Here is a 17,782-nt window from a genome sequence, read left to right as displayed (position 1 = left end):
GTAAATAAAATTTTTAAAAAATAGTATCCCATTCAGTAAAGTGGGCAAATTTCTGATGGTTTCATTAGGCAATTCCAAAACTCCTAAGGAACATTTTTTCCCCTCTGAGATGAAAAATCTGGGAAATAACTGGACAGCCGTATAAGCTCAGTTTTTGAGACTGAATGCCACTGAACAGTGAAAAAGGCTTAAAAATGGAGAGCAAAACAAGGGGATGATGGTATCAGGGTATGGGAGTCTAGTGGAAGGCAATGCAATTCATCTTTTGTTCAGTATAAGAGGGGATGGGTGAGAAAGCTTTCTTTTTTGGTGTGTGTGTGTGTGTGTGTGTGTGTGTGTGTGTGTGTGTGTTTATACTCCACTAGTGATTGAACCCAGGGGCATACTACTTCTGAGCTACACTCCTAGCTCTATTTTATTTTGAAATAGGGTCTCACTAAGTTGCTGAGGGCCTTGACATGTTGCTGAGGCTGGCTTCAAACCATGATCCTCCTGCCTCAGCCTCCAAAGTACTAGGATTATAGGTGTGCGCCAAACACACATTTCTATTAAGACCAGTGAGAACACCTAATGATTACATTAACAAGAAGAAAACACCCAAGCACAAGATGAAGATCAAAAGGAAAATCTAATAATCAAGGAAGAAAAGAGCCTTGAGCTCCAGCTCTGCAGGCTTTCAGCTCACTTGTGATCTGGCATTTCAAACACAGCAGAATGGAAGCAGCATGCTACGTTTAGTGATCTCCATGCTCACCTACAAACGGAGATGATTTATAAAGGAGCACAATTCTGGAATGGGTTCAAAACAAGTGAAGGAAATGGCTGAGGATCAAGATTTAATTCACTCCTCACACTAAGCACAGGCTGACAATTTTAGTCAAGAAGATCCCATCAAGGGCATCTCCAACTCTTAGATTCCTCTGTTTTGCTCTATGGAAAACAGAAAAAATAATAAGGAAATAATATCCTTTAAAAATTATGATATATATATATACAATATGTTCCAGAAATAACCATCTGAATATGACATTTCTAAGTAATATTTACCACCCAAAACAAGCTAAGTGGCCTATTGTCTCTAACTCCTGCAATATAGATAGAATGACGTTTGCGTGGCTATATTTTCTTACAGATGAAAACCACAAAACCACAACTTATCTTTTGGTGAAGAGAAATAGCTCACCTGTCAATTCTTAAGAAATTATAGAATAAAATGACAAAAAGCACACACACACACACACACACACACACACACACACAGTTTCTTTGTTCTTTCTTCCTTTCTCCTTGACAGGTTGGCTTTCCCCTTGATATTCTACTTCCAGCATTTACAATTGGTCACCGCCAACTGGAAGACTTACCTTTCTGGTTCATTATTAACTGGCAACTTTCTCTTTTGGGGCCTTTTAAAGATTCTTATCACCTCTGCCACCTATATGGCTTACATTTGCATTTTAGCAGCTCACCTATGAATGCTGACTTTCCTTCTAGGTTATAAGAGTTATAAATCTCTACATAATAGTATTACATAATTGCAAATATGTGGCCAGAAAATATTAGATAGAAAGTCTTGCTGCTGAAAAGATTAACTATAAACATACAAGTATATGGATATATCTCATATAAAGAATGCTGTATAGGTAGAATATTGAATAGATTTATAAAGTATACCTGTATGTATATATAGTATGAAGAATACTGCAGATAGAATCACTGTTCTTTCCTGGAGAGCAGATGATTCTGTCATTTACAACCATCATTCAAGGGTCCACATTTTATTTTGAGAAGAAAATGTTGAAGTTTTATTAGCAAGATGTCCCAAGCCCCATATAACTAGCTTGTCTTATTTTTGACAAACATTAGTTTAAAAACTTACACTATTTCAAAGACTAGGCCAATTAGTTCCAAATGGCAGAATCAAAAGCACTACTATATGTCATCTATATGATCTATATATTACTAATATATATATATATATATATATATATGCATATATGTCATATATATACACATATATATAAATGAAAAGATTTTCAGATTTTCAGATTTTCAGAATGAGTATGGTTGCTAAGGGCATCACTATATTGACTGCACCTTTTTCTGCCTAAATATCTACTAAATTAAAACAAGAAGTAATCCAAGGTAAACCTCAACATGTGGTGGGTAAAAATGACTTAGATAGCAGTAAGGTCAACCCCAAGTGCCAGCAGGAGTCATAGACACGAAGGAAGACATAGACTTGCCTCCCCAATCCCCACTACGAGGGAAAGCAACTGCCCCCGGAGTTATCTGAAGCTGAACAGTCAGGTGTGATGGCAGGATGAGAATCTTTTCAGACAAAACATTTACTGATTGTATTCGTTTTCATGAGGCTACTGAGGGATAAACTCCCACAAAATACAGATGAAAAGCAGCAAACAGAAATTCTAATACAGAAGCAAAGCAATGGGGTTCCCAGCATCTGCGGAAGAGGAATCCAGAATGAAAGCCAGACCTCAGATCTACTGCTGATAGCGGAAAGGTACCAGGCGTCAGAAAGGATACTTCCAGGAAAAACAAAAACTAACCTTCTATCCGAACAGGTTTGTCTTGGCTAACAAAACAGAACAACTTTTTACAGAGATGTCAGCAAATAATAGAAGATTTAGACACAGGTTTAAAAGTTTAAACATACATTTTTAAAACAAATAAAAATTCAAGAAAAACAAAAAGGCGTTTATAAAACAGAAAAAGAATGAAATGTAATCATTGCAAATAACTTGAAAGAACAATGAATACATGCTTTCACATGTTTCCACAATGATCATGGTGAAAACTCTGGACAGAGATTTGAATTACTATTTGGAAAATGAGGGAGAGAAGAAACTTCAGAGATGCCCAAACCACCACCTACCACAAGAGGAAACCCACAGACATCTAAAGGGGGGAATCAAGAGAAGGTAATACAGGTACTTACTATGTGGAAAGTAAATACCAGAATAAACTACTCAAGGAGTACAAAGTGACTGTTTCTAGAGACATGGTTTTTAGTCTAAATCTGTTAGCAGTACTAGGTTTTTAAAATCATGTACACAAATGATTTTGTTACAAAATAAAATTTTCAAAATGCCAACAATCTATTTTTAAAAAAGCTTTTTGACATTAAAAAAAAAAAAAAACAACCCTCCCTCCTAATGACTGTATCAGGATTCATGAAAAAACAGTGCGGGTATTAAAAAGATGTACTTTTAAAAACAAGATAGATGGAATAAACTTAGACATAACTACTGTTTAAATTATCTTCAGATTAAATTTGCTTACTTAGCAAATTAAACACAAATAGGAGCGAAAGAGAGAGGAAAAGAGACGCCTCATTTTTAATTCATGGTTTCAGCAAGCTGCTTTTCCTATCTCTGACTTGAATTCCTAATTAAAGAACAAAATCTAATAAAAAATTTGATGTCATTCTTTTCTGCAAAAGACTAACAGTATCACTCAAGGGGAATCAAAACATGTTTACCATATACCAAGGTGAATATTAATTCATCTATTTCTAAGTCCAATGTGCTTTTTCAAAAAACACACGAGTATGTCCAGGGCAAAACACTGGTTGGTTCTCCCACTGAGTCAAGTGTAGCCAGGCAACTTCATTAAAGTATGTCCTGAAATAGCAATGGCCATTAGCACGCAGTTCTCCAGAGGTGTTCCTCTTGGGCAGGACAACAGGGGCAGGCTTTGCCAAAAACAGTACGTGTGCATCCTCTTGACTCTTCTCCTTGAGTATAGTTAGCCCAGTGAGTGCAGCTGTAGCCTTATCTTACTTAGTTCTTAAGTATTCAATGCATTGATGTACAAATTACTCAGTGAGTCAGCATCAGATACTCCATTTCCTTTTATTTATTTATTTTTTTTAATTTAATTTAATTTAATTTTATTTTATTGGTGCACTGTATTCATACATCATAGTGGGATACAAACTTTTGTAGACATACATGCACACATCGCCCAGTCAGCCCCCACCCAATCCCCACCCCATTCTCTCCCCTTCCCTCCTTCCCATGCTTGGCTTAGTGGTTGACATCTAGTATTATAGCAGTTTATCCAAAATTAAAAATGTTAATCTCACATAACAGTTTCATTTGTCTGATACCAAGCTTTTGACGACTTAAAGATAACATTTCAATATTTCTTTTTGCTTTCTTTCCTACCAGAGGATTTTTTTTTGTTTTTTTAGGTGAAACTATCATATATTTATATATTTATTTTTCAGAAAAAAAATCTATCCTAATATGGAATATGTATTCTAGATACCCAAAACAATCTTGAAAAAGAACAAAGCTAGCAGATATATATTTTCTGATTTCAAACCATATAAAGCTACAATAATTGAAACAGTGTAGTACTGTTCTAAAGGCAGATATATAAACCATTGGAGTTAAATACAAGCCTAGAGCTAAAATCTTCCCTATATTGCCAAGTTATTTTTGACAAGGTTTCCATGAACATTTGGTGGTGGAAATAATAATCTTTTAATTAAATATTGTTGAAAAATAATAATTACATGGAAAAGAATAAAATTGGACCCTTACCTAATCCCACATACAAGTATTAACTCAAAATAGATAAAAGACCTAAATATATATCTTAAGACTATAAACTTTTAGAAGAAAATCTGGGTCATAAAACCTCGCAACATTGAAATTGGCAGTGATTTCTTGGATATGATTTCAATGGCACAGGCAACAGAAGAATATACAAACTCCCTAAAAAATAATAAAAAAAAATATTGTATATCCAAAGACAATGTAAACAGAGTTAAAAGTTACTAATAGAATTCGATAAAATATTTCCAAATGCTATATCTGAAGGTATATTAATATTCCAACTAGAAATCCTAAAAATTAACAACAATAAAGGCAAACAATACAATTTAGAGATAGGTAAAAGACTAACATAAATAATGAATCTCCACAGATAACCAATCTTAGTTGTCTGTTGGATGGAAAGTCTTGTTTCTCTGGTTCTGGTGAGTGTTACCAATTTCTTCTTTGTAGTTAATCTCTTTGAGTATTTTCTCTAGCGCTGGTTTTGAAGACATAAATTCCTTCAGTTTCTGTTTGTCATGGAAGCTTCTTATTTCTCCATCTAATTTGATAGAAAGTTTTGCTGGATAGGAAATTTTTGGCTGGAAGTTGTTTTCTTTCAGAGTTTGGAATATGTTACTCCAAGCCCTTCTGGCTCTCATGACTTGGTTTGGGAAGTCTGGAGTGATTCTACTTGGTTTGCCTCTGAATGTCACTTGGCCCTTTGTTTTTGTTGCCTTTAAGATTCTCTGCTTGGCTTCCACATTGGTCATTTTGACAATTATATGGCGTGGGGATCCTCTTCTCTGATCCTGTCTAAAGGGAGTTCTATAAGTTTCCTGGACCTGTGTATCAACCTCTTGCTCTAAGTTTGGAAAATTTTCTGCTATTACTTCCTTGAAGAGATTGTTGATCCCTTTGGTTTCACTTTCTTTTCCCTCCTCTATTCCAATTATTCTTAGGTTAGCTCTCTTAAGATGGGCCCATATTTCTTCAATGTCAGATTCCTGCTGTTGTATATTTTTTTCTAGATTAGAAACTATGTGTTCATTTTTGGATTGCTCATCTTCTAAGAGCGAGATTCTGTTCTCCATGTGGTCTAATCGGTTGTTTGTGCTTTGAATTGAGGCCTTTACTTCATTAATCGCATCCTTTATCTCTTTTTGGCTCTCTCTGAGTTCTTTTCGAAGCACCTCTATTATTTCTATAGTTATTTTCCTGATTTGATCTTCTAGAAATCTCTGATTTTCTGTTTTATCAGGTTCTGATGTTGTGGGGTTGTGGGCATTCATTGCCCCAGTGTTATTCCTCTTTCCCATGATTTCGGAGGTTTGTGCCTTCTCTGGGTTCTTCCCTTGGGTCACTATGACTTCACTTAAGGTGCTCTGGATCTCGAGTCTGTAGTATCTCAGACCCCACTACTCCTTTACTGGGTTGTATCACAGAGTCTCCGACCCAGGGAGTCGATAGAGGCTGCTTTAAACTATGGGGGGTGCCAGGTTGCACATTCTCCTATGGTGTGATATCTCTGCCACCCCCACTCTCTCACTGGGTCAAGTCCCAGGGGGTACAGTACTGGGATTTCTCCTCTGTGGCCCGCAATTTGACTCACTGTTCTTGAGTACGCAGATGTAGCTGTACTGGACTCGGTGAATTCACTGCTGCTGCCGCTGGTGGCAATATGGCGCCGCTGCCACGCCCTCGGCCGTGAGGCTGGCGTATTTTTTCTTCTCTGGTTTTGAGTTCCACTTTGAGTTCCTGCAGCGTGTGCTGAGCTCAGCCACTGGGAGCTCTAAATGCTCTCTGCGCCGAAAGATCCCGCCTGGCTGTTCCGCAGCGGCTCACCTTGACTTGCTGTAGCCGTCCGGTGAGTTTGCCGCTGCCGCCGGCAGTATGGCGCTGCTGCCGCGTCCTCGGGCGCGTGTATCTCCTCTGTGGCTCTGAGCTCTGTTCTCAGTCCGCTTTCTCTCTGGAGCCTGGTGGTTTTTTTGTGTTTCTGGCGATGGTGTTTTCTGGCTATGAAAGGCGCTGGTTTTGTGGTAATGGAGATTGGTTGTTAGCGGGGCTCTTAAGCCCCGCTTTTCTCGGTCGCCATCTTCCTCCATTTCCTTTTAAAAGGTAAAACTAGATCTATTTTCTTTCTTTTTTTGGTGGTACTGGGGTGGAACCCAGCGGCCTTCTACCTTCGGGCTATACTCCCAGACCTGTTTTATAATTTATTTGGAAACAGGGTCTCACTAAGTTGCTGAGAGCCTCACTAAGTAGCTGAGGCTGGCTTCGAACCTGTGCGATCCTCCTGTCTCAGCCTCCCAAGCGCAGGGATTACAAGTGTGCGCCACCACGCCCGGCAGATCTATGTTTTTAAAAGAAAAAGGACCCAATGCATATGTGTAATGGCATGTGAATTTCTGCAGAGGACTTTAAAGAAGAGAATACTTACTAAAAGAGCCAACTGCCTCCTCCTCATGCTCTGTGACGTCTGCAAAAGGAGACAGAAAAGTCTCCACCCTTTACATTGCAGATTTGTTTAATGTAAATTAAACACCAATGTGTTAATCATTACTTCCACAGTCAGAAAAAATAATCTGAATTTACCACCAGGTGTCAGAACTTCAGCACTCACAGAAAAAAAAAAAAAAAAAAAAAAAAGGTTATTAGAATGAGAGTGGTAATGACGTTAAGGTACCATCATCATGTTCTACAGCAAATCCCACACAGCTTTAAATGTGTCTCGAGGAATCAGATCCATTACATACATATTATATGGCTGAACGTAGTGAAACACACACTATACACACACATGCATTTTGTACTGCAATAGGTACTTGAATCAGAAATACAATGTCTAAACAGTATGAGCATGCCACAGGTAATTCCAGCAATAAATGGCACTAAAGCAGTGACTTGCAATTGTGGGAAGTACCAGCATAGCAAGACAGTCACCTAGGGGGCTTTTCAAATCATGTCTCTCCTTCTCATCCTTTGAGGGTGTGTATGTGTTTATATGTGTGTGGGGGGGGGGAGCAAAACACAGTGCTTAGTAATGTCTGTTGAAGTGAAAGTAAGGGTTATAGCAAATGTGGTCCATCTCTTGTTCTTGTTGCCCAGGACCAGTCCATCAGTTCATACAAGGAGCCCTCACATCAGACTGCCATGACAGTAAAGACTCGAGCCCGGAGGAGGCACGCTGTGATGAACACACGCGCACCTGACGTGGGCCCTGCTGTTGCGGGACAGCAAGATCTTGGGCAGGTCACTGCAGCTCCGCAGGGGTCTTCCTCATCTTGACATGAGCACCATCTCTCAGGTCACTAGCAAAAGGCCCAATGCCTTGTTTTCTTCTAGCTGGTTCCTAATCCATAAGGGCGGGAGCGTTCTGAACCTTACAGGTAGTCTCATCAACTCATGAAAATCCTAGCAATCAATTAAGGCTCATTTTATAATTTTTATATTTTAAGCATAACTACAGGTCTTAATTTAAATGTGTAGGATGTGCACTGCATTCTACAGAAGTGAATAGCAGATGCTGACTTAGCTTGGCATTTTCAAGAAAGTCTGCTCCTCACATTATAAAGATGTTTTTTTATAGATTTATCTATAGTAAAAAAAAATCCAAATATTCCATAGCAGGTAAGAGATTCATGATAAACCTTGTTGATAGGAGACTATTCAACTATTTGAATTACTTACATAGAAAGTAGAAGTGTATGCACGTTACAATCCTTTATAAACACTACACAGTACAGTTCACCAGATTCATGGATTCTGAATCCATGGATTCAATGTGGATCCAAAATATTCCAAACATTTGTACTGAACATGTACAGACTTTTCCTTGTCATTATGCCCCATATAGTATAGAAACTATCTGCATAGCATTGCCTCCTGTTGAGTATTTTAAGTACATATGCATAGGTTATATGTAAATCCCATCTTCCTCTCCGCTACCCTCCTTCCTCTCCTGAGACAGGGTCTTCCTTTGTTGCCCAGATTCGTTTCAACCTCATGAGCACAAGCAATTCCCCCCCACCCCAAATTTGTCATTCTCTGTAAAGTACTTGAGCATCTGCGGCTTTGGGTCCCCAAGGGGATCTTGGAACAAGTCCCCCACAGATACTGAGCATTGACGTAGGCATGCTTAATGAGAAGGGAGAAAAAGACAATAGTTATGCCTAAGTGGTGGGTTAACTCGAGGTTTCCAAGGTGCAACCCGATGAATGGAAGGAACAAACGAGCAGTGAGGACAGTGGGAATGGAAGCACACGTGCCCTTTCAACGACACTCTGTTTCTTAACACCACCAAGGCCATGGAACAACAATTTGTCAGTTTATGTTCCCTGGATATGGGACTACTTTCTTTTAGATTTTTTTTTTTTTTTTTTACTTTGCAAAGTTTCTACAGTAACCATGTAATACCTTCATATGCAGAACTATTTAAAAACAAAGGTAGCCACAGGAATAAAATTCAGAAAATGACCTTTATATTTCATTCATGATAGGATATTTAAATCACTGTATTTTAGGCAGGAGGCAAGTGGGGAGTGTTTTTTTTTTTACAAACTTATAGTATTAATAATAAAAATATCTAACAAATTAAGAACCAAAGGAGGAAAAAAGACACCCGTCATTTTACTTCCAGTTTTTGAGAGATGTATAAAAGGACGTTATTCCTTTTATACATCATGAGAAGGGCTCCAGCTGTGATAATGGTGAAAAAGTCAGGCCAGGGCTTCCTAGAGGCATCACTCTAGTGTGGGGAGCTCAGCAGTCCTGGTATCCACAGTAAGTACCTTCGGGGACCAAAGCTAAACATTTGAGCTGAGTGGACAGGGGAGGCTTCGGAAGGGAAAATACTTCAGTGCAGATGGGATGAAGCGACATCTGAGACAAGAATCCAGCAGCCCAGATTCTAGTTGCTAAGGCCAGGATCAGTAGGTGTAGATGAGCTAGCCAGTAGCCAAACTGGGGCGAGACACAGCCAGCACTATTCAGGACTGAGTAACAGCAGCCTTTTCACAAGCTGCTTTAAGAGACTTCTCTGAGGGAATCACCCTTTTTAGTGGTCCTGGAGGGAATCTTGGGAATGACTACAGCATGCTCCGTCCACCTTGAAATTCACATGGGAGATCTTGAAGACCAGGTTAGCTCACCAAGAGGAAAATGATGACACTCCGGACCCCAGAGCCTGTGCAGGATCCTCCTCAGGCACTGGGTGTTGGTCATTAACCCTCTAAGCCAGGTCAAGTCACGATGATCCAGGGTTTTTCCCAGTTGGCCCACATCACCGTCCCAAGAAACGTCCAGGTACCAAAATGTGCAATTTGCCTTAAGAAGCCACACAAATAACCAGCCATCCCTAATACATGAGTATGTGGCTAAATTAGCCAAGCAGGATACTTTATTAGGTGACTAGACAAACAGCTCTCAACGGAATGGCTCCTCTATGATCATTTATTAGGTAGTCTGACATATGAATCATACATTAAGTTCACAATTTGCAGTTAAACCAAACTTCAAACAAAATAATGGCTTTTTGTTATTACACAAAATGTTATTATCGGCCATTTTAATATATTCTGGTTAGGAAATGAAACAGATATTTGCAGATTATCATGAGGTCTATAATCGTTTTTTCTTTTTTTTCCAATACTGGGGATGGAAACCAGGGGCATTCTACCTCTAAGCTACACCTCCAGCCCTATATTTTTAATTCTTTATTTTGAAACAGGGTCTCACTGAGTTGCAAAGGGCCTAAGTAGCTGAGGCTGTCTGTGAATTGTGATCCTCCTCTTTCAGCCTCCCAGATGCTGGGATTACAAGCATGTGCCACTACGCCCAGCTCCATAATCTTTTAAAACACAATTAAATTCTTTTTGGTTGGTAGTATTAAAGAATGAACCCAAGAGTATTCTACCTTTTTTTTTTTTAATTTGAAATCATATCTCACTAAATTGCTGAGGCCTGGCCTCAAGTCAGTGATCCTCCTGTGCCATCCTCCCAAAGTACAAGGATTACAGGCATGTACCACTATGCATGGCACAAATGCCTTTTTCAATACCCATCTACCTGGGCAGTAACTTCTCATCCTCCAGTTCCTGAATTTTCTTATTCCCACAGGAAATACCAGGCCTTCTAAACAGTCTTTGGCTATTCAGGGGTCACTTTACCTAACTCACAACGCAGGCTCAAAAAGACATTGAACAAGTGAAATAAACGGCAAGTTCTGTCTACTAACATCCAAGAATCTAACTCAGGTGATCGCTAAGGCCCTTACACATCGCTCATTTATCCTTATTTCAGTCATGATTCTAATAAACTTATCTGGTTTCCTTTTTTGGCAAGTCAGAGGGAAACAATTAACAAATTATATATAAAAAATTATCAGTCAAAGCCAGCTTCACTGGCTTAAGAGAGCCTGTTTCCAAATAAAAATATAAAATAGGTCTGGAGTGTAGCCCGAAGGTAGAAGGGGTTCCAGGAACCCCAGGTACCAACCAAAAAAAAAAAAAAAAAAAAAGTATCAGTACAAAGTTAATAACAAAGAAGCTGTGGTCTGGGAAAATGCTCTGGATACAGGCAGAACTGGACAGTGGCCACTTGGCAAAGTGGGAAAGCTACCAGCTCCGGTGAATGGAACAGCAAAGGGTCACTGTGTCACGGACACTCTGGAGGGGGATGTCAAACCATCCGAGTTATATTCTAGTCAGAATAATTATCTAAGGTAACAAACCAAGCCAGCAAAGTTACGCTGTATTCAGAATAATTTATTTAAGACAATAAAGTACTAAATATACTTTAGAAATACTTTTGCTCAAAATTAGTTGAAAATTATTAATGTGTAGAAAGTGAAAAGATTTCCTCTCAAGTCATCTCAAGATGACATGGACATATGGTAACACAATTAACTTTAGTGATTTATGGTAAATAAAAAGAAAGCTTGACTTTACGGCTGAAAATTGAAAATAATTACAGGCATATCTCTACACAAAATACAATCCCAAGTTTCAAGGGCTTGACATAAACCAACTGCTGTCAAGGTAAGTATTTAAAGAGACTGAAATCACTACCTACTAGTGGGAGAGGAAAAAAAAATACACAGAAAGGGAGAGGTAATAAACTAGAAAAATGAATGAAAGAATGTGAGCAAGAAAACCTAAAGGTGCTTTTACAAACAGAAATTCAGGTGCAAGGAACAGAAACAAACTTTTCTAGGAACGTGACCTGAGAAATGTACCTGAGAAAGTGACTTAAATTATAAATCAAAAAATGACAACAAGCCCCATCATTTAGTCCAGATGTTATCTAACCCTTCAGATTCACTAGGTACAATGGTGTTCATCATTTCCCATCAGAAAGAAATGTGGGACAAACAAATTAGTGGTTGTATAGAGACAGTTTCAAATAATTCCCTGGAAGGTCAGGATCAGAAAAATAGTATCTTGCTATGTGTTGATATTTTTTTAAAAAATTCTATGTATAGAAGGGATAGGATATATTTTTAAATGAGCAGTAGAACTGCAAACTTTCAAGTTAGTAGATCTAAAAATGCTGAATAACTTCTCAGACTCATTATTTCAGCATTAGGGCTGGCCAACTCCTAATACAGGGGTTATCAACTGTGCTCTGTGGCCCAGGAGGGACAAAGCTAGCGGAGCTTGCAGTGGCTCTTCCACCACTGGTGTCTAATATTATAAGTACCTTCAATTTCTTGGAAAGATTTCTTTCATAATTATGTTTTTTTTTTTTTTAAGAAGGGGTCTCGATCCTGCTAAATTGTCCAGGTGAGGTGCTAACTTGTGATCCTTTTGCCTCGGCTCTTTGAGTAGTTGGAATTGTGTGTGTGCGCCACCACACCTGGCAAGAATTCTGTTTCTTAAAAAATTATCTCATCTACCCTTGTTGACGCACAATGAGAAAATCCAGATGAGACAGGGTAAGCTTCCCAGGCAGACTTGACTATTTTGCAGCCAGGAGCAGGCCCTCTCCTCTTCCCACTTTGCTTGTATTTACTGCTATGATCTTTTGTACAACTGGGGAAAAATCTGGTCTAATTCAAGTAATCCCTAGTTCTGCCCACACACCAATCTAATAACTTTATAAAGAAATTAAGCCTGGGTAGGGGGTATATATAGCTCAGTCTTAGAACAATTGTTTAGCATGGAGAAGGCCCTGGATTCAATCCCTAGAACTGCAAAACAACAAAAACAATCAGAAAAAAACATGAATTTTGAAGTACCTTCCAAAAAATTACTGTAGCAATACCTAGCAGTCTACAAGAAAAAGACTGCTTCTAAACTAATGTAATGACATTTAATTGATGATTTTTTAGACTCGTGAGACCTTCTAAAGTGTTGACACTAAAACATGTCATAGAAAATGTTCTAGGTATACACGCATATACAGTAATAGTTATAAATTGAGTTAAGAAGCAAGTATACACAGTAAAAAGAAAATGTGCTGTGAGCCTAAGGCTGATTTTCACCACCAATATCTAATAATGTAACAGTTCAAATCATGATTTCCTGATGAATACATGAGTTTTGTTTCTTTCTTTCTTTGTGGTTTTTTTTGTTTTTTTTTAATACTGGGGATGGAACCCAGAGACATTCAACCTTTGAGCCATATCTCCAGTCCTTTTTGTATTGAAACAGGGTCTCACTAGGTTGCTGAGTCTCACTATATTGCTATGGCTGCCCTAAACCTGTGATTCTCTTGTCTCAGCCTCTAAAGTACTAGGATTACAGGCATGTGCCACAACTCCCAGCTGAAAAGATTTTAAAAAGAGATAAAAATGAAGGAACAGAAATCTAAGAAAACTGTAAGAAATGAGATAAATACAGTGTAAAATGAAGTCAATTACAGACAGGAGAATTTAACACCTAAAGTGGCACATTTAGGTCAGGTACTCTCCTAAAACCATTTGCCAGTGCCCTCTGTTGACTAAAGGATGGCAAGTAGTTTTTGCTGGTAGCAGGTGTGGACTTTTTTTTTAAGCAAAGAACATTAAAAGGTTGAAACTGTAATGATGCCATTTACAGATTTAACCAAGAGTTCTGATAGTCTTTCATCCATCTTCAAGATCTGATAATTGGAAAACAAAGACACGATGAATAAAAAAGAGGCTAGTTTTAAAAATAAGAATTCTTTCCTTTTTTTCTTCTGTAGTGACTACCGGGGATCAGACCCAGGGCCTCGCACATGCTAGGCAAGCCCCATACCACTGAGATATGCCCTCAGCAACCCTTCCAAAAAATTCTTAAAAGTTGTCCCAGCATGTAAATGATAAACATAGAGTAAATTCGTATCTGTCATTAGATTATTTTTTAAATTCAAAGGGAAAAATTGAGAATGACTACCTATCTGTAAAAATGTGAATGATCAAAATAGTAGACAAAATAGTTTTCACAGACTATGAATAAAGTTCAATTTGAAATGTTCATCTGAAACAATATTCAACCATCAAGAGGAAGCAACTCAAAGGCCATCACACAGTTTATAAACCAGCTTGAAGGAGCCATCCAGACTTTGCCCTGCCGAACTTTCTCTGGGCGATAATTAGACAGGTCCTCGTAGATGATGTACTGCGTGCAGAAGCGCTGGTCGGAATCGGGCTTGGCATGGTAGGCGACTGTGTTGACGGTCTGAGTCACATCACTGTCTGGCTTGGGCTTTCTACTGAGGACCTGGCCCCCTGATGCGCAGACCAGCTTAATGAGGTCATCCTTGGGATGATGTTTGAAGGATCCCCCAAAATAGAAGTAGCATCCATCAAATAGCCTTGGCAACTACAATAACAAAATAAATTGTTAAAAGTTCCAAGTCAAAATATTTAAAAACACTGCATAGGAATGAAGGAAATAAAAACAACAGTTATAAGCAGGTAAGAGGCTACTTAATGAGGTGCTGGCACAAAATGTTTTTCAATAGAACTAACTGGATCAAGAAAAATCCTTATGCAAATATGAATCAGTTAGTATCTCAGTTCCCTTCCATTGTCTAAAATTTTAGGTGTTCTTTGTACTGAAATAACAATGTGTGTGTGTGTGTGTGTGTGTGTGTGTGTGTGTGTGTGTGTGTGTGTGTAGGATAATGGAATATTATCCATTAAAACTGTAATATGTGGCAATAAAGACATATGGTAACTAAATCTGAGCAGCAGCTGTATGTCTTCTTTCAAGCTACTTCCTGTATCTAGATTTACCTCAGATTCTGAAAGGTTTATGGGAGTGTTCAGGATGCCAGAAATCCATTAACAGTATGAAATTATTGCCTTCTGGATTTTACTACACATTGTGCTCATCTTTCAGAATCAAGTGCTTGAAACAAGCACAATTAAAATTTTAATCAGTCACCTGTACTTGCTAAAAGGGCAGAATAGGTTTCTCCCGATGGTGATAATAATATGAAGTCATAATAAGAACAATGAAAGTAGTAGCGAAAGAACAATACCAGCTGCTCTCTGTTGCGCCGGCTTCTCTGCGGGCCTTTAGGGATTTCATACTTTTCTTCCTGCTCACATGCTTTACTTTGCAGACAGGCTGTGACCCCTGGCAAAACACAAGGACAAAATAAATATCAAGTGAACATTATTTTTCTCTCATTGAAATTAAGCAATTTACCTAAGTGGTTCTTCTTCTTCATGGTTGTGCTAAGTATTGTTCTGATATAAAAAACTTTACCCAGGCCAAAAGAAGACAGTAAAACTGGCTTTCCATTTAAAGAACATTTTAAAAATCCTGCTTTTAGAGGATGAAGAAATACATTAATACTGAACACAACTTTAAACTTCTTTCCAAAACACCTAAACCTATTTCAAGCACAAGAATAGATATTAACAGTTTGACTAACAGCAATTAACCAAATGAAGGAAGAATAAAAAGTCCATCCATCATACAGCTACTCGGGAGGCAGAGGAAGGGGGATCACAAGGTTGAAGCCAGCCTGCACAACTTGCAAGACCCTATCTCAAAAAATGAACCCAGGACGTTGTTCAGTGGGAGAGCGCTCTGTGGAGTCAGTCCCCAGGACCCTCCCCCCCAAACACACACTCATTATCCAGCCCACTGCACAATGCCTGAACTGAGCACACACCATCTGACTGCACAATGCCTGAACTGAGCACACACCATCTGACTGCTCTCTCGGGAAGTCATGTCTAATATCCTGTTAGCCCACAAAGGGTCCAACACCTGGAAAAGTGCTTCAGTCCAGAGCACCTAGCTCAGCTGTCCATACAACAGGGGCTCAACAGTACCTGGCAAAGTCAACAACAAGCAGAGCCTGGGACTTGCCTGGGATTTGACACTGAAGTCACTAGTTTACAGAAGATTTGGTTAGTCTTTGAAAAGAAAAGAAAAAGCACATTCTTCTGCTGGCATACATGACTGTTCAATTTCAGTTTTAAAAAACAAGAGAAGCCGGGTGTGGTGGCACACACTTATAATCCCCGCGCTTGGGAGGCGGAGACAGGAGGATGGCACAGGTTCGAAGCCAGCCTTGCTGACTTAAGAGGCCCGGTTTCCAAAAGAAACAAACAAACAAAAAAAGTCTGGGAGTGTAGCCCGGAGGTAGAAAGATTTCCAAAAACCCCAGTACCACCAAAACAAACAAACAAACAAACAAACAAACAAACAAACAAACAAAACAAGACAGTAGAGAGCTCAGCCTGGTACAATTTGAAGCCATTCTCTAACTGGCTCCTGGGAGAGGAACCCTAAGCAGGGTCATTAGCTGACAGCCAGCACCAACTGTGTGTGAAGCTATGTTCTAGAAACAGCACTGGCCTCAGCAAGCCAAAGACTACTCCGATCAGAGGACCCGGTCAGGTGGATCTAAGGCCACATCTTAGGAGACTGTCCCCATCAAGGGAGAGAACTGATGGTGTTTGTATTAGCATACCCTTGGCTTTGGTAGTGTACAACTAAATTCAAGTTCTACAGTCTTTATGAGTTAGTTATTCCAGTTATTTTCTTTGACATAATTATTTAAAACTCTTTAAGTCTTAGCTTTGTCATCTACGAAAAGAAAAAAAATGAAAGTATCAATACTACCTATTTCAGAGAACTTCTATGGACAAAATACATGAAATATTCTAAAAACTGGATTCTGTAAGAGTATCTTCATAATAAAAACAAAACTTTGACATATTTGCTTTTGTTTTTGAGATTGTTACGCTCATTAACTTTAGTTTTATCACTGAAAACACTATAAGGTTCTGTTAAAAACAAAATGAAAACATTAAGTACATAGCACACATAAGACTTCTTAGTTAATAGTCCAAATTCTTAGCTGTTTGGTTTATTGTGGGTGGGGGGGTGTCTGGGGATGGAACCCAGGGGCATTTGACCTCCGAGCTACACCCCCTGCCTTATTTTTTATTCTTTATTTTGAAACAGGGTCTCACTGAGTTGCAGAGAGCCTCACTAAGTAGCTGAGGCTGTCTGCGAACTGCGATCCTCCAGTCTCAGCCTCCAGAATGCTGGGATTACAAGCGTGTGCCACCACGCCTGGCCTTTTTTTGTCTTTTTGTGGGTCTTGGGATGGAACCCAGGGGCATTTGACCTCTGAGCTACATCCCTTGCCCTATTTTTTTATTCTTTATTTTGAAACAGGGTCTCACTAAGTTGCAGAGGGCCTCCGTGAAGCGTGATCCTCCAGGTCTCAACCTCCCCAATGCTAGGATTACAAGCGTGTGCCACCATGCCCGGCTTCTTAGCTGTTTTAAAGTAATTTCAGATAAACTTAACTGAATTTATGGTACGTGAATATCTACTTTCTTTTTATGTGTGTGATACCGGGGATAAAACCCAGAGGCCTTTTACCTCCTGGATACGTTTCCAGACCTATTTTATATTTTATTTGGAAATATGGTCTAAGTTACTGAAAGTCTCACTAAGTAGCTGAGGGTAACTTCGAACCTGCACCCTCCTTCTGTCTTGGCCTCCCAAGTACTGGGATTACAAGTGTGTGACACCATGCCTGGCCACGTGAATATCTACTTTCAACTGAGAATTAGGCACATATGCTGGAAATACACTGATTAAACATTATACCAGAAAATATGAAAAATGCCAGTGATGAAATACTGCCCAGCAAATCCCTACTTAAGAAATAGAATGACTATAATGCAGAACCACTTGTCCTGTAAACTCTGCATACGTCTGTAAAAGGACTCCTTTTTATCCTAAGAGTGCCCAGAACCGATCGCTAACTGGCTACAT

At 39.0% G+C, this 17,782-nt stretch overlaps 1 protein-coding gene across 1 annotated transcript in view; it reads right to left on the bottom strand.

Moving 5' to 3' along the window:
* Positions 1-14,014: 14,014 nt before the first annotated feature.
* Positions 14,015-17,782, bottom strand: part of BARD1 (BRCA1 associated RING domain 1) — a gene marked incomplete at both ends in the record, with an annotated part of 80,370 nt that continues 76,602 nt past the window's right edge. Inside the window, 2 exons of the mRNA XM_080689331.1 lie at positions 14,015-14,347; positions 15,012-15,109. Coding sequence (XP_080545457.1) covers positions 14,015-14,347; positions 15,012-15,109 — 431 coding nt within the window. The remainder of the gene's footprint in view (positions 14,348-15,011; positions 15,110-17,782) is intronic.

This window comes from Muscardinus avellanarius (assembly GCF_963383645.1).
Source record: "Muscardinus avellanarius genome assembly, chromosome: 2".
Classification (NCBI taxonomy): domain Eukaryota; kingdom Metazoa; phylum Chordata; class Mammalia; order Rodentia; family Gliridae; genus Muscardinus; species Muscardinus avellanarius.
This window is presented reverse-complemented; position numbering and strand designations above follow the sequence as displayed.